At 57.3% G+C, this 21,233-nt stretch overlaps 1 protein-coding gene across 1 annotated transcript; it reads left to right on the forward strand.

The window, feature by feature from the left end:
• Positions 1 to 10,586, forward strand: LRCOL1 (leucine rich colipase like 1). The gene is made up of 6 exons (XM_010378575.2): positions 1 to 260; positions 5,171 to 5,288; positions 6,842 to 6,967; positions 7,088 to 7,213; positions 7,300 to 7,422; positions 10,333 to 10,586. Exons 2-6 carry the CDS (start codon positions 5,184 to 5,186, stop codon positions 10,333 to 10,335), a joined length of 483 nt encoding a protein of 160 aa, XP_010376877.1. The 5' UTR covers positions 1 to 260; positions 5,171 to 5,183; the 3' UTR covers positions 10,336 to 10,586.
• The last annotated feature ends 10,647 nt before the right edge of the window (positions 10,587 to 21,233 follow it).

A 21,233-nucleotide genomic window follows, 5' to 3' on the forward strand; every position in this document is an offset into this window, starting at 1 on the left:
AGTAGCTGCGTGGGACTGGCCCCTGTCCAGATGCCTACACTCAGCCTCTCATGCGGGGAGATGAGCGTCTTCCTCCTGGGACCAAAGGAGGGAGCAAGAAGGAGAAGGAAGAGGCAGGGCTGCGATTGTGCCCACGGTGCTGCTGGGCTGCCAGGTCCCTGCTCTGGGTACTTCTCTGCTTTGGGGCGTCTCATCTAGAAGCTGCAGCCTGGCCTGTCTCACCTCTACACAGAGCGGCCGCTGGGGCCTGACGGAAAAAGGTAGGGCCGCTGCATGTCCAAGCAGCTGTCAGCCACCAGGGAAGTTTTCAGCAAGGGAGGCCCAATCTCACGAATCACTCGCACGTCCTGTCCTCTGGGTGTCAACAGGACACGTGCACGGCCCAGAGCCCAGGATCGACCCTGCAGCGAGCGGAGCCAGCTCTGCCCTTGGTCGGGGTGCCCTGTGGGGATGACTCTACCTGCCGGCTACCTAGCCTGGCCCTCCTGGGCCCTCAAAACTCAGAAGAGTAGGGGCAGGGGTTATAGCACCAGCCCCAGGAGCTTATGCTCAAAACATGAAAGCTGTGGTTTTGCAGATGATTTATGGGGATTTGTAATGTCTTTGACAAGATTTAGCATCAAGCTTTTTACTTAGCAGATTGAATTACTATGGAAACAAACTAGATACTGATAATTATAAGAAAAACTGAAGAAGTGTCTGATCCAAGAGATTTTTAAGCAAATATCCCGGAATAGAGACCCCCATGTATATAGAACATTTGAAAATAATGAGCTTCCAGCCGGGCGCGGTGGCTCACTCCTGTAATCCCAGCACTTTGGGAGGCTGAGGTGGGCGGATCACAAGGTCAGGAGATGGAGACCATCCTGGCTAACACGGTGAAATCCCATCTCTACAAAAACACAAAAAATTCGCCAAGCACTGTGGCGGGCACCTGTAGTTCCAGCTACTTGGGAGGCTGAGGCAAGAGAACAGCGTGAACCTGGGAGGCGGAGCTAGGAGTGAGCTGAGATGGTGCCACTGCACTCCAGCCTGGGTGACAGAGCCAGACTCTGTCTCAAAAAAACAGAAGGCCGGGCGCGGTGGCTCAAGCCTGTAATCCCAACACTTTGGGAGGCCGAGACGGGCGGATCACGAGGTCAGGAGATCGAGACCATCCTGGCTAACATGGTGAAACCCCGTCTCTACTAAAAAAAATACAAAAAACTAGCCATGCGACGTGGAGGGCGCCTGTAGTCCCAGCTACTCGGGAGGCTGAGGCAGGAGAATGGCGTAAACCCAGGAGGCAGAGCTTGCAGTGAGCTGAGATCAGGCCACTGCACTCCAGCCTGGGCGACAGAGCGAGACTCCGTCTCAAAAAAAACAAAAAAAAAAAAAAAAAGAAAAGACTGAGCCTCCATCCCAGGGGTAACAGCACCTCCAGGGCACTCATGAGGTCGGCCTGTGACCTTTGCTTTCATTGTAGTAAAATACATTTAACATAAAGTTGATCATTTTAACAATTTTTTTTTTTTTTTTTGCGATAGGGTCTCACTCTGTTGCCCAGGCTGGAGTGCAGTGTCACGATCTCAGCTCACTGCAACCTCTGCCTCCAGGGTTCAAGCAATTCTCCTGCCTCGGCCTCCTAAGTAGCTGGGACTACAGGGATGAGCCAACACACCCGGCTAACTTTGTGTTTTTAGTAGAGACGGGTTTCACCATGTTGGTCAGGCTGGTTTTGAACTCCCGACCTCAGGTGATCGCCGGCCTTGGCCTCCCGAAGTGCTGGGATGACAGGCATGAGCCACCGCACCCAGGCCATGTTAATGATTTTTAAGTGCACAGTTCAGTGGCATGAAGCAGGTTGACGTTGCTGTGTAGCTGCCACTGCCATCCATCTGCAGAGCTTTATATCTTCCCAAATGTCAACCGACCCCATTAAACACCAACATCCACCCCACCCGCCCCGGGCACCACCATTGCACTGTCTGTCTCTGTGGGTTTGACAACCCTGGGAACCTCACACATGGGATCAAACGGTATTTGAACTTCTGTGAGGGGCTCATTCCCTCAGCATCAGGTCCTCAGGGTGACTGTGTGGCCTCCGGGTCTGAGCTGCCTTCCATTTCCAGCACCATTGACGTCCCACTGCACATACATACCACATTCGGGGCAGGGGTTACGTAACACATTCGTCCACCCTCTGGCCGTCGTGAAAAACGCTGCTGCAAACCATGTGACCTGTGACCTTTTAGACACTGGACTTTCCCAGCACAGGCAGCTGCCTGTTCCTGTGCTGAGCAGGGCCCTTTGATCTGTCGGGCACATCGTGCTCCATTTGGAAACAAGGGCTGTGAACTTTGCAAGGGTCTGTGAAAAGGTTTGAGACCAGAAAAAAGTTTTTCCTGGTTCCAAGTACAGGAAAGATACTGTAAACCTGAAATGTAAAGAAGTTATAGGCCGGGCACAGTGGCTCACACCTGTAATCCCAACACTTTGGGAGGCTGAGATGGGTGAATCACGAGGTCAGGAGATCAAGACCAACCTGGCTAACACAGTGAAACCCCGTCTTTACTAAAAATAAAAAAAAATTAGCCGGGCATGGTGGCAGGCGCCTGTAGTCCCAGCTACTCGGGAGGCTGAGGCGGGAGAATGACGTGAACCCAGGAAGCGGAGTTTGCAGTGAGCTGAAATCGCGCCACTGCACTCCAGCCTGGGCGACAGAGCGAGACTCCATCTCAAAAAAAAAAAAAAAAAAAAGTTCTAGCTGTGATTCAATTTAGCTTTTATGTAGTTACATTAAAAATTATATTTAGAACGGGCACAGTGGCTCACACCTGTCATTCCAGCTACTCAGAGGCTGAGTTGGGAGGATCACTCCAGCCCAGGAGGTTGAGGCTGCAGGAAGCTGCGATTGTTCCACTGCACTCCAGCCTGGGCAACAGAGCGAGGCCCTGTCTCTAAACAAAGTTACATTGAATAGGCTTGATATGACTGGAAACACGGCTTACTAAGCTTGCCCGATGGCTGGGGATGTGGCCATTCATCTTGGAAAGTGTTGACATGACTCATTTGTCTGGGATCGGGGCTCCAGGATCAGGTGCGAGGGGCATCTGAGACCTTTGACCTTTTACTTCCTGTGAGGGAGGCAAAATCAGTTCCTGACCTTGTGGTGCTGACACAGTGGCAGGGGAGACAGGAGGGAGTGCTGGGAGCAGGGAGGCTGCCCAGCTGCAGGCAGAGGTATGGGTGCAGGGACTGCTCATAAGGACACTGCCGGGGCTCGGCTGCCCTGTGATGGGGATGGGGTAGGTGGGCATCCATATTTGGGTTCCTCTGGCTGGTCTTGAGTTGGCAGTGGGGTCACTGACCGAGTCCTGACCTGCTGTGGCTTCCCCAGCAGGCGGCTATAGGTTGTGGCCAGAGCTCCACATTTCCCCTGAATGCATGTGAGATAATATGAGGAATTTAAGAAAAATAATAATCAAGGGGATTCAAGAGACAGAGACAGAGAGAGGGAGAGACAGAGAGAGGGAGAGACAGAGACGAGAAAGAAAAAGAGGGAGAGACAGAGAGACAGAAAGAGAGAGGGAGAGACAGAGAGAGGGAGAGACAGAGAGACAGAGAGGGAGAGACATAAAGAGACAGAGAGAGGGAGAGACAGAGAGAGAGAGGGAGAGATAGAGACACAGAGAGACAGAAACAGAGAGAGGGAGAGACAGAGAGAGAAAGACAGACATAGAGAGACAGAGAGAGGGAGAGAGAGGGAGAGGGAGAGAGACAGAGAGAGGGAGAGACAGAGAGACAGAGACAAAGAGAGACAGAGACAGAAAGAGACAGAGAGAGGGAGAGACAGAGAGAGACAGAGAGACAAAAAGAGATAGAGAGAGGGAGAGACAGAGACAGAGACAGAGAAACAGGGAGAGACAGACAGGGAGACCCTGCCTGACCCCATCGCAGCCATGAGTGATCAGTGATCTCACAGCATGGGGTGAGGGAGCCGAGGGGGAGGCCGAGGGTGGACTTTGTGTGGACTTCATATTCGCCCTTCATCTTACATAACGAACGGTTTATCTTGTTAACGTGAGTGGTGTTCGTTGTCTATTTTCTGGTTATTTATGGACTTCATGGAGAAATCATTTTGAATTTTATGTTGATCTTGGTCTGGACTCTCCAGTCACTTCTCACGATTTGTGGAGCCTACTGGGTTTTCCCGTGTGGCTTTGGAACCGGGGAGGAAAAGAGAGACTCTCCTAATGACGTCTCCGTCTGGGCCCTGCTGGAAAAGTCCCAAGGAAGGGTTCCTGCCGTCCACCCTGTCCTGGGCCGGTCGCTGTGGCGGGGGCGGCGCCGTCCGGGCGTGGGGCTCACAGTGGGCATGGCTGGGCCACCAAACACATGCAGGGCAATGCCACTGCCTCATCTGATGCCCGCACTGCTGCGCGGCTGGGCAGTAAGGGCCCCTCCAGGAGGGACCCCAGGCTGAGGCTCCTGCTCACGCTCACAGCAGGTGCTCACGTTCAAATTCATCAGGGGCACCATCGTCCGCTGGGAAAAGGGTTCTTCAAAATCCATTTTTCACGTTTTGCCTCGATGTGTTAAATCCATTTTCCATGCAGTGCTAAAAAGAAATGGGTCTTTATGCCACGAAAAGCCACAGAGGAACCTTAAATTGCACTTTACTCAGTGAAATAAGCCAACCCGAGAAGGCTAAGACCGATTCCAACCAAACAGGATTCCGGAAAAGGCAAAACCAAGGAGACAGTGAAAAGCTCAGTGGCTGCCAGCAGCTGGGGAGGGCACAGTGGGTTTTCAGGGCATTCAGTATCCGCTCTGCAGGATACTGAAACGGTGATTCTGTGAGAATGCACTCACCCAAACCCGCAGCGGGCACACACTGAGCGACCTCGTGTGAGCCGTGGACATCAGGTGATGACGGCGTGTCCCTGTGGGTCTATCAATGGTGATAGATGTGTCACACGAGCGCAGCATTATAATGGGGAAACTGAGGTGGGGAAAGAAGGTGATATATGAGAATTATATTCTCTGCACTTTTTCTGTAAACCTAAAACTGCTGTAGAAAATAAAGTCCATTACGTTTTTTAAAGTCTGTCTTGCAAGAGAAAGGAGCGGGAAGGGAGTGAGGATGCCAGTGCCAGGTGCCAAGCAGCACAATCCTGGGTCTCCGCAGGTCCACGTGCCCAATGGCTGGCCCAGGGTGGACGCTGCTGCTACTGCTGCTGCTCCTGCCGCTGGGGTCCTTGGCGGGGTATGGGCTGCAGAAGAAGCAGGTGAACCTGTCCCATAAGGTGGGTGCCAGGGGCCCGATGCCCCTTCAGGCCCTGCCCGCAGGGGCTGCCACCTTCCGTCAAGAGGCTCTCAAAGCGACACAAAGCGTCTTCCTGGATGAAACCCTCCCAGAGGCCACACTCGCTCTCCTGGCCACACCCCCGGCTGTGCTGCCCAAGCACATTTGAGGCTATGGGACGGTGACCCCAGCACCAGGAGCAGCACTGGGGCCACTACGGCCGCGGTCAACCAGGCAGGAAGGAGCAGGGCCGTGTGGGAGCTGCACCGGTGCACACTTCTGTTTTTTAAAATATACCAATTTTTCTTTTTTATTTTATTACTTTTTAAATTTGTGTGTGTGTGATGAAGCCTCGCCCTGTTGCCCAGGCTGGAGTGCAGTGGCGCGATCTCAGCTCACTGAAACCTCCACCTTCCTGGTTCAGGCGATTCTCCTGCCTCCGCCTCCTGAGTAGCTCGGATTACAGGCTCCCGCCACCACGCCTGGCTAAATTTTGTATTTTTAGTAGAGATGGGGTTTCACCATGTTGACCAGGCTGTTCTTGAACTCCTGACCTCAGGTGATCCACTGGCCTCGGCCTCCCAAAGTGCTGAGATTACAGGCATGAGCCATTGTGCCCGGCCAGAAAATATACCCACTTTTAATAAGGTTGTTATTTATGTTAACAGGCAATGGGATTCCTATTGTTATCTTAAAATTCTCGGCCGGGCGCGGTGGCTCAAGCCTGTAATCCCAGCACTTTGGGAGGCCGAGACGGGCGGATCACGAGGTCAGGAGATCGAGACCATCCTGGCTAACACGGTGAAACCCCGTCTCTACTAAAAAAAATACAAAAAACTAGCCGGGCGTGGTGGCGGGCGCCTGTAGTCCCAGCTACTCGGGAGGCTGAGGCAGGAGAATGGCGGGAACCCGGGAGATGGAGCTTGCAGTGAGCCGAGATTGCGCCACTGCACTCCAGCCTGGGCAACAGAGCCAGACTCCGTCTCAAAAAAAAAAAAAAAAAAAAAAAAAAAAAATTCTCTCAGTTTTAGGGTCGAATGCAGTAACGTCAGTAGACATAGCCTCATCCACAACACTCTGAGCAAGCAAGACCAGAGGTCGCGCACACGGTGGTGCCTTCTGTGTGTGTGGGTGGGGAGTGGCTACAAGCTTTGGCACGGGGGTCAGGCCTGGCTGTCAGCTCGCCTCTGCTGGCTGTGTGATCCCGGGCACCGTGCTCGCCCTCCCTGAGCTTGTTTCTTCTCCTGTAAAATGCCAGGCACTGGGCCGGTCCAAGAGCTTCGCCCATGCTCTGCTGCTGCATCCTTGCCCTCAGCGCCCTGGTTTACCCTCTTCCACATCGCTCACGGTAGACATTCCCTTTCTCACCCTGGGCCACCAGCACTGACCTGCCAGAGCTACGGCAGTCTGTGTTTGTTCCAGAAACTTCTCAGGGAACCCAAGTTTGAAGGATGATGACACAGAGAAGCCAGAGAGAGGGGAGGCCCTTCCTGAGTACTGGGTCTGCAGGCCCTGCACAGGAACAGGTGAGTGAGCTGGTGAGTGGCGTTTCAGGTCATCGGGGAGCCATGCAGGAGCCATCAGGAGTGCCAGAGCAACTGCTGTACCACCAACAGCCTGGACCCACACACGCTCTGCACCCCTAAGACCATCTTCCTGCAGTGCCTGCCCTGGAAGAAGGTGAGGTGCATGCGGGGGGTGGGGGACAGAGGAGCGAAACTGCTTATGGCCCCCTCCTACCTGCCCGGGAAGAGCCAGGGAGTGGATGGGTGCAGGGATGAGGCGTCTCCTGTTCCATAGCCCAATGGGTACAGATGCTCGGACAACTCAGAGTGCCAGAGCAGCTGCTGCGTCCGCAACAACAAGAGCCCGCAGGAGTTCTGCACATCCCAAACCATCTTCCTGCAGTGTGTGCCCTGGCGCAAGGTGAGCTGCGGGCTGCTGGGGCGGATGGCGCAGGGGTAGCAGGAGAGGGCCCCTCCTCCACGACCACTGCCTGGCTGCCTCCCCAGCCCAACGGCAACTTCTGCAGCAGCCACCAGGAGTGTAGCAGCCAGTGCTGCATCCAGCTGAGGGAGGACAGCCCCTTCCGCTGCGTGCCCCGCACCGGGATCCTGGCCCAGTGCCTGCCCCTGGTGAGTCCGGGTAGGGGCTCAGCCTCCAGGCCCTCCCTTGGCCGTAACAGGGAAGTCACCCAGAAACCCAGCAACTGGGCCAGGTCCGGGGCGGTGAGAGGTGGGCTCTGAACTCATGGGGCGGGCAGAGCACCCAGGCACCCCCGCTCGGAAAGGCTGGCGCTTCACCACCCATCTCATAAAGTAGGGGCCGCAGAGAAGGCTCCTGGGCTGGCACTGAGCCCACCAGGCCCCGCAGGGCACGGGTGGCCAGTCAGAGGCCGTCAGAGCCTGAGGGGCTGCAGGGAGGGGAACCCAGGACCAGCCCCCGTAGGAGCCGGGGTTGAACGTCTTCAGGCCAGAGAGGGAACAGCCTCACGAGCCCTGGAGGAAAAGGGTCCTGGCTTCTCCCCTCCCTCCCCCGACCGCTGCTGTGGTTTTCCCTGAGGGAAATCCATGGGATAAGCCTTGCGGTGCAGGCTCCGACTCTGCTGAGCCCTGGGGTCAGCGGCAGGGCCCAGCGGTGCAGGGGTCGGGGAGGGGGCCAGGTTGCCAGCGGCGCAAACGCTGTGGGGCGCAAGTGTGTTTGCTGGAGCCCGAAGCTCCCATGTGGGGTGAAAGGGTCCCGGCCCCCAGAAGTGAAGCTGGTTCACAGCCCTCGGGTACCACCAGGCCCCGTCGTGGGCGCTGGGAGCAGCTCCGGGCGTGTGGCGCTGCTCGTGGGCATCCCTCTGGGGAGCTGAGCGTGGGCGTCGGCCTCCGGGTGCTGTCCCGGCCCCCACGAGGCTGGCGTCGGGAGATGCTGTGTCCCAGCCACAGGCGTTCACGTCCTCCTTCCGCAGCGGCTTCACCGCCCTTCCCCCCGCCGCGTTTCCTCAGCTTCGGGCCCGTCCCCCGCGCGTTTCCTCAGCTTCGGGGCCCGTCCCCCCGCCACGTTTCCTCAGCTTCGGGCCCGTCTCCCCGCCGCGTTTCCTCAGCTTCGGGGCCCGTCCCCCGCGCGTTTCCTCAGCTTCGGGGCCCGTCCCCCCGCCGCGTTTCCTCAGCTTCGGGCCCGTCCCCCCGCCGCGTTTCCTCAGCTTCGGCCCGTCCCCCCGCCGCGTTTCCTCAGCTTCGGGCCCGTCCCCCCCCGCGTTTCCTCAGCTTCGGGCCCGTCCCCCCGCGCGTTTCCTCAGCTTCCGGCCCGTCCCCCCGCGCGTTTCCTCAGCTTCCGGCCCGTCCCCCGCGCGTTTCCTCAGCTTCGGGCCCGTCCCCCCGCCGCGTTTCCTCAGCTTCGGGGCCCGTCACCCCCCGCGTTTCCTCAGCTTCGGGCCCGTCCCCCCCCGCGCGTTTCCTCAGCTTCGGGGCCCGTCACCCCCGCGCGTTTCCTCAGCTTCTGGCCCGTCCCCCGGCCGCGTTTCCTCAGCTTCGGGGCCCGTCCCCCCGCCGCGTTTCCTCAGCTTCTGGCCCGTCCCCCCGCCGCGTTTCCTCAGCTTCGGGGCCCGTCCCCCGCGCGTTTCCTCAGCTTCGGGGCCCGTCCCCCGCCGCGTTTCCTCAGCTTCGGGGCCCGTCCCCCGCGCGTTTCCTCAGCTTCGGGGCCCGTCCCCCGCGCGTTTCCTCAGCTTCGGAGCCCGTCCCCCGCGCGTTTCCTCAGTTTCGGGGCCCGTCACCCCCGCGTTTCCTCAGCTTCGGGGCCCGTCCCCCCGCCGCATTTCCTCAGCTTCGGGCCCGTCCCCCGCGCGTTTCCTCAGCTTCGGGGCCCGTCCCCCCGCCGCGTTTCCTCAGCTTCGGGGCCCGTCCCCCCGCCGCGTTTCCTCAGCTTCGGGGCCCGTCCCCCCCGCGTTTCCTCAGCTTCGGGGCCCGCCCCCCCGCCGCGTTTCCTCAGCTTCGGGCCGGTCCCCCCGGCGTTTCCTCAGCTACAGGCCGTCCCCCACGCGTTTCCTCAGCTTCGGGGCCCGTTCCTCCCGCGCGTTTCCTCAGCTTCGGGGCCCGCCCCCCCGCCGCGTTTCCTCAGCTTCGGGCCGGTCCCCCCGGCGTTTCCTCAGCTACAGGCCGTCCCCCACGCGTTTCTTCAGCTTCGGGGCCCGTCCCCCCCGCGTTTCCTCAGCTTCGGGGCCCGCCCCCCCGCCGCGTTTCCTCAGCTTCGGGCCGGTCCCCCCGGCGTTTCCTCAGCTACAGGCCCGTCCCCCCGCCGCGTTTCCTCAGCTTCGGGCCGGTCCCCCCGGCGTTTCCTCAGCTACAGGCCGTCCCCCACGCGTTTCTTCAGCTTCGGGGCCCGTTCCTCCCGCGCGTTTCCTCAGCTTCCGGCCCGTCCCCCGAGCGTTTCCTCAGCTTCCGGCCCGCCCCCCGCGCGTTTCCTCAGCTTCGGGCCCGTCCCCCCGCCGCGTTTCCTCAGCTTCGGGCCCGTCCCCCGCGCGTTTCCTCAGCTTCGGGGCCCGTCCCCCCGCCGCGTTTCCTCAGCTTCGGGCCCGTCCCCTGCGCGTTTCCTCAGCTTCGGGGCCCGTCCCCCCGCCGCGTTTCCTCAGCTTCGGGCCGTCCCCCGCCGCGTTTCCTCAGCTTCGGGGCCCGTCCCCCCGCCGCGTTTCCTCAGCTTCGGGCCGGTCCCCCGCCGCGTTTCCTCAGCTTCGGGGCCCGTCCCCCCGCCGCGTTTCCTCAGCTTCGGGCCGGTCCCCCCCGCGTTTCCTCAGCTTCGGGGCCCGTCCCCCCGCCGCGTTTCCTCAGCTTCGGGCCGGTCCCCCCCGCGTTTTCTCAGCTACAGGCCGTCCCCCACGCGTTTCTTCAGCTTCGGGGCCGTTCCCCCCGCGCGTTTCCTCAGCTTCCGGCCCGTCCCCCGAGCGTTTCCTCAGCTTCCGGCCCGTCACCCGCGCGTTTCCTCAGCTTCGGGCCGTCACCCACGCATTTCCTCAGGTTCCGCCTGTCCCCTGCACGTTTCCCCAGCTTTGCCTTCTCCTTCAGTGACTTGAGCTCCAACCTGGGTGTGAGGGACCGACCTGGGCCCTGGGATGTTCACACCGGACCCCCTTGCTCTGGGGCTGGCTCCAGTGGAAGCTTCGCTCACTGTTCATGCTGCTGTTTCTGGAGCTCTGAAAGTCTGTGGGAAATGAAAGGCAATGACCAGCCTGGTGGCACGAAGTGTCTGAGAACAAATCCCAGGCACTGGGATGTGTAACCTGATTGTTAAATATCAATAAAGGCTCCTGGAGGACCGAGCAGCCGTGTCTCACCCCTTCTGTGTTTTGAATAATAAAAGCGTAAAATCTGGAGGAAACCTGGAGGTCACAGAGAGGTGGTGTCTGCTGGGTCAGTGCCAGAGCGGCCTCCTGGGAAGCCTGGGGGGAGGCACAGGCCGTGCTGTGGGAAGCAAGGCCTAGGGCCAGAGCCTCGGGTTTGCTGTCACCTCCAACCACCACAGGGGTGTCGAATAAAGGGGTGCAAGCCCGTTTGGACACCGCAGGTGAAAATCGCTCCCTCCCTGTCCCTGGCACAGTCAGTCCTCAGCACATAGGCACCCACATCCAGAACACAAGCCCAGGCCCCTTCCCCTTCCCCTGGCCCCAGCTGAGCTTCTGTGGTCACTTGCCCTCCCCTCGGGGGATCCCTGGTTCAGGCCAAGAACTCTTCTGGCTGCTGACTCCTGAGGGCAGCACTGGGCTCTGTGTGTGTGTGTGTGGAGGGGCTGAGGGGTGTTGGGGGAGTGGGTCCCTCTGCTTTGTTTGGTTTCTGATTCCATCTACTTGACGTTCCCCGAAATGCCTCCATCCCCAGCCCACCCTGTCCCTGCTGTTTTCAGCCTGGGCTGTAGTGTATTTGTTTTTGTCTTCTTCCCAGTCCTTCCCCGGCACGTGGTTCTTCCTTTCCTAAGTAATTATAAACAATCTCCATCTCTGCGACTGCAGGACCATCTGAGGCTCCCCCTGGAGAGACTTGCGGGGCAGGAACACCTGGCCGCGGTGGACTCTGCACAGCCTGAAGTTACACAGTTTTGGCGACTTCCTTAAGAAAAGGCATATGACATTATGAACACAGTGTTAGGCCTAAAACTGAACATACTTACAGTGAAAGACCCAGCACACCATGAGTGTAGGAAGCTCACACAGGCAGCATCACAGACAGAATCGGGAGCTCACACAAAGCATCACACACAGAATCGGAGGCCCACACAGGAAGCATCACAGACAGAATCGCACGGCACGTTTTTTACTCTAAAGTTCCTGACCTCACAGCCTTGGATTACTTTTACAAAATGACGATTTGGTAACGTCTTCTATGGGAGAATGGAAAATCAACTTAATCTTCCCACAGAGGGGGCTGAGCCACATTTTCTGTGGATAAGAGTTGCTCAGGTATGAACCTCCCCGGGCGTGTGTGGGTGACAGACACAGCCGCCGTCAAGTGATTCCCATAAGAAGTCAAAGCAAACCTCCATCCTGATTAGAAGCTGCTGAGAACTGAATTTTACACACACACCTCTACCTGTCTGACACCATCCCCACACCCCAGCGTCTAGATCCAGAATCCTCAAACAGGACATGTCGGAGACACCATCAGGCCCCTGCCTTCATGTTGATGTCAAGTGGGTGAGCCCAGCATGGGGGCCGTCCCTACGCGGGTGAGCTGGGGTTTGCGGGCCATCCCCACGGAGGTAAGCCAGGTCATGGGGGCCGTCCCCATGGAGGTGAGCCAGGGAGTGGGGGCCGTCCCCACGGAGGTGAGCCAGGGCACGGGGGCCATTCCCACGGGGATGAGCCCAGCAACACCACGGAAAAGCTTCCTCAACTCGCCTTCCCCACAGGTAGCTCCTGGCTGCTTGGCGCCCCTCCTCCCTCAGAGATACCGGAAGTGCACAGGGGGCCGTGCTAAGTGGAGACAGGTCTTGACCCAGTACAGTGAAAAGATCTTATTTTCCCAAACTTCACAGAAACATTGATCGTGTGTTTGTCAGAGTCAGCTGAGGGCAGACGCCACACCAACATGGGGACGGGGATGTCTAAGGTGAGGAGCTGCGCGCTGGTTCTAGGAGGAGCAAAGTGAGCCCAGGGTGGATGCAGAAGGGATTCCCTGCCTGGCGCTCAGGAGATGGTGGGGCCACAGCCACTGGTTTGGAGAAGCTCTCTGGTTGAGGCCAGGGGCCCATGGCGGGGCCAGTAGCACTCTATGCTAGAGGGAGGCACCTCTGGGTCGGCCCAGCCTGGGGAGTGAGTGAACCAGGAAGCCCCAGCTGCGTCCACTATGGCAGAGGGGCTGCCTGTGGGCAGTTCCAGAACCATCCATCAGTGTGAGGCTGTCGGCCCCAGGATACGGATGATCCCCCCCGCAACTCTGTCCAAACCCCTCGAATCCTGTTTCCTGTCATGTTGGATCAACTTCACTATGAATTGGAAGTCTAAGAAAATTACAAAACGAAACAACATCGTGAAAGTGGGCGTCAGATGCCACTGTGCCTGAGTCCGCCTGTCCGTTCCTTCCGCACGGGTGCCCTCTCCCAGCCGCTGCCTGGCCGATGTGTGGCTGGAGTCCGCCCCTGCTCCTTGGGGACATGGCCTTGCTGTGGACTGAGTGTGTCCTCACATTCATGGGTTCAGGCCCAGAGCCCCAGTGTGACAGGACTGGAGTGGGGTTCTGGGAGGTGACTGAGGTTTTGATGAAGCCGTGAGGGGCCTCGTGAGAAGGGGATTCACGCCCTTGTAATAAGAGGCTCCAGGTGACCGCGGTGGTAAACAGTCACGCACTGTGAGAAAAAAGAGCCGACAGAGCTGAGTGTGCCAGCTTCCCCTGCCCTGCCCACCTGCCGGGGGAGGACGCCCTGGGAAGGCAGCTGCCTGCAACCCAGAGGGGGCCCTCGTGGAGCTCGTCCTGCGGGCACTCGGATCTCAATGTCATTGTTTTAGCTGCTGGGTTTGTGGGGTTCTGCAGGGCAGTCCAAGAAGGCTGAGACAATCTTTGTAGCGAAATCCTGAGAAACCCTTGCTTTCCACCCTAATAGTGAGAACAAGCCAGATACACTGCAAAATGATCGTTGTTATTTTGACCACTCATCCTCAAGTTCTAACAAAATGATAATTAAAAAAAAAACAGAACAGGTAAATGTAACACATCAAACTTGAAAGCATCTGGAAGAAATGTAGGTCCCAGCACTTCAGGAGGCTGAGGTGGGAGGACTGCTTGAGCCCAGGGGTTTGAGACCAGCCTTGGCAACATACCGAGATTCCATCTCTACCAAAAATACCAAAGTTAGCTGGGTGTGGTGGTGCACACCTGTGGTCCCAGCTACTAGGGAGGCTGAGGCAAGAGGATCACTTGAGCCCAGGAGGTCGAGGCTGCAGTGAGCTGTGATTGCACCACTGCCCTCCAGCCAGCCTGGCAACAGAGCAAGGCCCTGCGAGAAGAAAAAAAAAAAAAGAAAGAAAGAAAGAAAGAAAAGAAAAGAAAAGAAAGGGCCAGGCGCAGTGGCTCACACCTGTAATCCCAACACTTTGGGAGGCCGAGGTGGGTGGATCATGAGGTCGGGAGATCGAGACCATTCTGGCCAACAGGGTGAAACCTCGTCTCTACTAAAAATACAAAAACAAAATTAGCTGGGTGTGGTGGCGGGCACCTGTAGTCCCAGCTACTTGGGAGGTTGAGGCGGGAGAGTGGTGTGAACCCGGAAGGCGGAACTTGCAGTGAGCCGAGATCGTGCCACTGCACTACAGCCTGGGCAACAGTGCCAGACTCCATCTCAAAAAAAAACAAAAAACAAAAAAGAAATACAGATGTGAAGAAACACAGGTAACATTCCTAAGAGCACAAGGCACACACGACACCCAGGCTGAGCCTCCAGGGCTCTGGGAGATGGGGCTGGGCAGAGAGCGCCTGCTGCATGGGGGCCCCGGAGGGCAGGGGCTGCGGGTGGGGACAGTCATACGTGGGAAGTCACCGGCCTCGCCCCAGGGCGTCACGCTCAGGGGAAGGCCCAGCTGCAGTGATGTAATTGATACATGCAGGGAAAGTTTGAGGAGAAAGAGGTTTCACATGGGTTCAAGCGTCTTCCCCTCAATGCTCAATTACAAAGTAGGGGGCAGGTGGCCAAGTGCAGGTCAGGACCAACGCCTGATGGGACAAACTGGCATTGGGCGCTGCCGGCGGCTTCGAGGATCCCCAGCAGTTCTGCGTATTTTCCACTCCAATGCCCGCGCTCCGGAGAAACTCAGTGAGGCGTCCCCCAATCGCTGTCCAGAACCTTCTGCGCACCAAGATTGTGAGAGTCCCTGAGAGGCGGAGGGCTCTCCCAGGAGGAAGGAGCGTGAACACTGAGGCCCTGCACCAGGCAGGGAGCCGTGCTGCTCGCTGATCCTGGGGGCTGCAGTGTGGACTGGGACGGACAGCCCGCCTGCCGGAACGGACAGAAGGTGCCGAGAGGGAACGCAGAGGGTTGCCAGCTCACTCTGAGGTCAAGAAAGAGTTATTTGAACGGCACTTGCAACTTTTCAAGCTGAAAATGTTTAAAATAACAAATACCAGTTACAGATAAGCACCGTTTCTGAACCCACAGTTCCACATTGGAGAATCAAATCCCACAAAAATGTTTGTCCCGGAAAGTGCAGTTTGATAGGCAAGACTTAATCCACAAACCAGACACGGTGCCAGGGGCTGGCATCACGGAGCACCCATGGTTCTTCCTGGAGCATGAGGAGTCCAGCTCCCCAGGACAGTTCGAGAGCACAGGTGGCATCCCCAGAGGGAGCAGCTGCCTTTCCTGATCACCCGTGTATTCTTTTGCTTGTGACAAGGAGCATCAGTCAATGCTGTAATTTCTTTTTCTAAAATCTAGGCTGGCGTGGTGGCTCACACCTGTAATCCCAGGACTTTGGGAGGCCAGGGTGGGTGGATCACCTGAGGTCAGAAGTTTGAGACCAGCCTGGGCAACATGGCAAAACCCTGTCTCTATTTAAAAAACACAAAATTAGGCCGGGTGCGGTGGCTCATGCCTGTAATCCCAGCACTTTGGGAGGTCCAGGTGGGCAGATCACGAGGTCAGGAGATCGAGACCAGCCTGGCCAACATGGCGAAACCCGTCTCTAATAAAATACAAAAAATTAGCCGGGTGTGGTGGCAGGAGCCTGTAATCTCAGCTACTTAGGAGCCTGAGGCAGGAGAATCGCTTGAATGTGGGAGGCGGAGGTTGCAGTGAGCTGAGATCGTGTCGCTGCACTCCAGCCTGGGTGACAGAGCGAGATTCTGTCTCCAAAAAAAAAATTTTTTTGAACAAAAATGTAAAGGAGGGAAATTCCAACAGTCGAGTTGCTGTTTCCGTTTACACGTTGAACTTAATGAGCAGGGGTGTCAGATCTGCTTCTCTGGGGCAGAAACAGGAGCCGTACGTGGCAGGCCCGGGGACCATGCAGCCTCTCGGCCACCCAGGTGCACACACCTGGCCCCTGCTTGGTCAACTCAGCCCTCGAGCCTCTTCCTGACTAGGAGGCAGCCGTGTCCTCGTGGCCTCTCTAGTGGGTGAGGACAGGCAGTCACAATCCTCAGCCGCAAGCCGTTGCAGGATTACGAGATGTGGTTCTGACCCTCCCTGCTCCCAGAACCCCCGCCCCCCGGCCTGGCGGCTGGATGCTGAGCCTCTCGTGGGGCGTGGGGCTGGCGTGAGGTTTCCTGGAGGCCACACGGGCTCAGCTGTCTCCATAAGGCCTCTTTTCCTGTTTGCTGCCATGTTCAGCAAGGCCACGTCCATCCCCCTACACCCTGTCGAAGAGAACCCAGTTCAGCTCCGAGTAGCCCCAGGCCCACCCAGGAAGGAAGGAATGAGGGTCGGTGTGAGCCAGCGGGTCTGAAGCCTTCATGGTAAATATTTTATGATGCTTCCTTTTCTATCTAGAAATGAAATTCAGTTCTTATAAACTTCACATATAATTTTAGGGAAAAAATATCTGAGGCCCCAAAATATATAAGCCCCAAACTGTGGTACAACAGAAAAATAAAAATAATTTATAGCAAAATGTTGTGGATTTCAAGTCCGTGAAGGCTCAGGTGTGCAGATGCCAGATGTAAAATGACCTTCAGGTTTCCCAAAGGCCCCTGGGTTAGTACGGCTCCCACTGAGAACCTGGACCCTTAGCCAGCAGGCTGGGCATGGTCCACGTCCCCTGCCCTGTTGACAAGGGTGCAGGCCCCCCAGAGTCAGCTGATGACACCTTGGCAGAGACCCTCTGGTGGTGAAGGGGAACCCTGGGGAGGCCCTGTCTTTCCAGACAAGGTTGGCACTCACTGTCTCCCCTTCGCTGATCTGTCTCCCTGGCAGGTGGATATAATGCCTGGAGCTACAGCAGCTATTTCATAACTATGAGGCAATGAGCAACGGAAGGCCAAGAGAATCACAAAAATGCCAGGCCTGACTCAAGCTCCTGCAGCACCTCCCGAACCTCTGCCTCCAGAGCACATGTCATATGGAAAACCCCATGTGTTGATGGCGTCATGGTCACGGATCCTGTACTTACAGGCACACTCCTTTCTCTCTGAGCCTTCCCCAGAGTGTAGAGCCTGTTGGACACAGGAGCACTGGCCCCTGGCCTCTCCCAGCAGCACCACATGCCCTCGGGCTGTGGATAGGACCCCAGATGACACTGCAGAGAGCTCAGTGTTGTCAGTCATGAATACTTACAGTCTGCGTCAAGATCCTTGAATTCCAGGTTCCCATCAGCGGTGGGAAGATCTCCATGGCACAATTTCTGGAATCTGCGAGGACGTCGCCTAGAAGTCCATGTCTGAGCCAATGGGATTAGAGTCAGGATGTGGAGGTGGTGCGATTTTCCTGGATTACCAAGGTAGAGTGTAAACGCAGACTAGTCCTCACGAGAGAGCTGGGGAAGCCTCAACACAGAGGTGGCCACGTGAGGACGAGGCACGGAGAACGGGCTCATTTGGGCACCCAGGGCATTCCAGTGTTCATGCCTGTCCTGGGACTCCACTTCCTTGCTGGTGAGGGGTCCAGGCATTGCCAGGAGGAGCTCAGCAGGGCATCTGGGAGGCTTCCCCCTTCTTCGATGCCTTCGCCTGTCCAGGACACACCTGGCCCCTGCTGCGTGCCAGGCCCTGAGTCTGGTAGTAACAGGATGGACTTTGATGCTGTTCCTCTCCCTCCTGGGATGGCCAGGAGTCACTGCAGCTGCTTGACAAACGTCACCCAGGTTGAGTGTTTTTAAAACCCTATATCTATTCTATGAAGGATAGAATATTAAAACATATATCAAAACCTTTATTTTTCTCAACATCAGATGTGCTTTATTTTTCTCAACATCAGATGTGCTTCCATTTGCCTGACTGCATCTTTCAGGTCTTGCTGAAATAAAATAGAATTTCAACTCCTGATTTTTTTTTTTCTTTTTTTTTTTTTGAGATGGAGTCTCGCTCTGTCGCCCAGGCTGGAGTGCAGTGGCCGGGTCTCAGCTCTCTGCAAGCTCCGCCCCCTGGGTTTATGCCATTCTCTGGCCTCAGCCTCCAGAGTAGCTGGGACTACAGGTGCCCGCCACCTCGCCCGGCTAGTTTTTTGTATTTTTTAGTAGAGACGGGGTTTCACCGTGTTAGCCAGGATGGTCTCGATCTCCTGACCTCGTGATCCGCCCGTCTCGGCCTCCCAAAGTGCTGGGATTACAGGCTTGAGCCACCGCGCCCGGCCTCAACTCCTGATTTTTATAGCAGAGTCTATCTAACCCAGGTTCTAATTTACCCAGGTTCCAAGTTTTATAGCAGGGTAATTTAGCGCAAGTTCTAAGTTACCAGTTGAGATGGAAATAGCCTGACCAAAATCCTCCGGGGACAGGGGAGGGTCACTTGGACTGCTGACCTTCTGAGCGATGTGCCCCCTCACAGAGAGTGTTTCCAGGAGCGTGTACCCTCATAGAGTGCTCCCAAGAAGGTGCCCCTCCTCACAGAATGCTCCCAGGAGAGTGCTCCCTCACCGAGTGCTCCCCCACAGAATGCTCCCAGGAGGGTGTTACCTCACAGAGTGCTCCCAGGAGAGTGCTTTCATCAGAGTGCTCTCAGGAGTGTGCTCCCTCTAAAAGAGTGTTCCTGGGAGGGTGCCACCCTCACAGTGCTCCGAGGAAGGTGCACCCTCACAGAATGCTCCCAGGAGCGTGCTCCCTCACAGAGTATTCCCAGGAAGGTGCTCCCATTTCACAGAGTGCTCGCAGGAGGATGCTCCATCAGAGTGCTCCCAGGAGGGTGCTCTCGTCACAGAGTGCTCCCAGGAACGTGCCCCCTCACAGAGTGCTCCTGGGAAGAAGTCCACCCTGGATTCTGCACCATCAGAGATCACTCCCCTTAAAGATGATGCTTGGTGAGAGATGGCTGCCTCAGTGCCAGGACTGGCCCTACAGTGGAAGGCAGCCCCAGAGGGACCCTGCCTGGATGGGGTCCCCTCCCCCGTTCTCTGCATTTCAAAGCAGGCTGTGTGCTTTTTCTTTTTCTTTTTTTTTTTTTTTTGAGACGGAGTCTTGCTCTGTCGCCCAGGCTGGAGTGCAGTGGCCGGACCTCAGCTCACTTCAAGCTCTGCCTCCCGGGTTTACGCCATTCTCCTGCCTCAGCCTCCCAAGTAGCTGGGACTACAGGCGCCTGCCACCTCGCCCGGCTAGTTTTTTGTATTTTTTTTAGTAGAGACGGGGTTTCACCGTGTTAGCCAGGATGGTCTCAATCTCCTGATCTCGTGATCCGCCCATCTCAGCCTCCCAAAGTGCTGGGATTACAGGCTTGAGCCACCGCGCCCAGCCTAAGGCTGTGTGCTTTGACTTAAAGGCAGACATTTCACCATTTCACTCCTTCACATGGCATCCCTAGGCTCGCAGGTAGTTCTGGCCAGGGGATGGCCCTGGAGTGCCGCCCACCCTCCAACTGCCATCCTCCCTCCAGTCCCACTGCCGCCCTACCTCCAGCCACACTGTCATCTTCCCTCCAGCCTCACTGCCATCCACCCTCCAGCCGCACTGCCATCCACCCTCCAGCCTCACTGCCGTCCACCCTTCAGCCTCACTGCCACCCTCCCTCCAGCCACATTGCTGCTCTCCCTCCAGGTGCACTGTCGTCCTCCTTCCAGCTGCACTGCTGTCCACCCTCCAGCTGCTGCCCTCCCTCCAGCTGTGCCTTACAGGTGCGTTCCCAGATCCTTGGGGCCACAGGACTGGGCCTTGGCCTTGCCTCCTCCTCACTGCTGGGCTGCCCTGCAGGGGACTTGGGGCAGAGTAGGCCTGTGTGGATGACTAACACAATCAGCTCACTCAGGGCAGAATATGCAGCGCTGGAGTCTTCCTGAAGATTTGCTGCGCGGGTTGGAATAACCAAGACAAAGGGACGTGAAGCACAGTCACGTGCCATCCAGCCGTGCTGTGGGAAAGGGCAGGCTGCATAGGCAGAGGCAGCCCTAGAAGATTAGAATGCGGGATTCTTTTTTTTTTTTTTTTTTTGAGACGGAGTCTTGCTCTGTCTCCCAGGCTGGAAGTACGGTGGCGTGATTGCAGCTCACCGCAACCTCTGCCTCCTGGGTTAAAGTGATTCTCTCGCCTCAGCCTCCAGAGTAGCTGGGATTACAGGCGAATGCCACCACGCCTGGCTAATTTTTTGTATTTTTAGTAGAGATGGAGTTTCACCATGTTGGTCAGGCTAGTCTCAAACTCCTGACCTCAGGTGATCTGCCCACCTCAGCCTCCGGAAGTGCTGGGATTCCAGGCGTGAGCCATCACGTCTGGCCAGAATGCTGCATTCTTACTGTACCTTTTAATGCACAAACACCTACCACCATGTTACAGCTGCCAACAGGATTCAGGAGTCACATGGGGTGCAGGTGTGCAGCCCAGGAGCAACAGGCCGGCCCGTCCAGGCATGTGCCACACACTGATATTCACACAGTGGCAAAATTGTGCGACACATTTCCCGTCTCCCCATCGCTAAGCAGCAGCTCATTGTAAAAGCTGAAGCCCAAGTCGGGACTTGGACACAGAGGCCTGCGGGGTGGCAGGGCTGACTCCACAGGAAGCAAACCCTTGCATAGAAGCCCCACGTGGCAGATGGTCCAGGCCCCAGACAATAACCCAGTGGGGCGTGGAGTGGGACCTGCCCCTCCTGCCACCCTGGAAGGGTCTTATGGGACACAGGGCACTCCTTACTGGGCGCACAGTGGGCCCACGAGGCCTCCTTCTTAGGTTGCAGCCCTGGGGCCCCTCAGTGAGGAGTTAATTGGCAGGGCCAGGGTGGAGGTGATGCTCAGGTCAAGGCCAGGTGTGCACCTGGAGCTTTCCTGAACATCACTCAAGGTAGGTGGGCCTGGTGCTCACTGCACAGGAGGGTGGGGGCTGCCACCTCTGCACCTCTCCTGCCCTCTGAGCTCCTGTTCATTCGGGCACAGCCAGGGCAAGGTCAATCCCACAAGTCCCTGCAGGGCCAGAACTCTCTGGCATGAAGGCGGGAACTAAGAGCATCTTCTATGCAGAAAACCCCGTGGATGTGAGGGAAGGCGGCCATGGGGTCACTGGGGGTGGGACGACAGGGAGCCATGTGACACCCCCAAGAACGAAGCGGCACAATGGGGCATCGGACAGAGCCAGGAACTGGGGTTTCCATGGGGAGAGGTGGCGCTGGGGGAGGGGGCTGGGCAGAGCCGGGGACTGGGGTTTCTATGGGGGGCTGGGCAGAGCTGGGGTAGCAGCAGGGCTGGGAAGCTGGGACCTGCTGTGCTTCACTTCCTGGGTGATGGCACCCGACAGCGTGGGGCCGCCCAGGTGCCCAGCATCCCAAGGCGCCTGCAGGAGGGACACACGGCTGTAGGGGGTCAGCCTGAGTGAGCCCGGCCCCCCAACGCCACACAGAACACACGACCACAG

The sequence above is a fragment of the Rhinopithecus roxellana genome, chromosome 10 (genome assembly GCF_007565055.1).
Source record: "Rhinopithecus roxellana isolate Shanxi Qingling chromosome 10, ASM756505v1, whole genome shotgun sequence".
NCBI lineage: Eukaryota > Metazoa > Chordata > Mammalia > Primates > Cercopithecidae > Rhinopithecus > Rhinopithecus roxellana.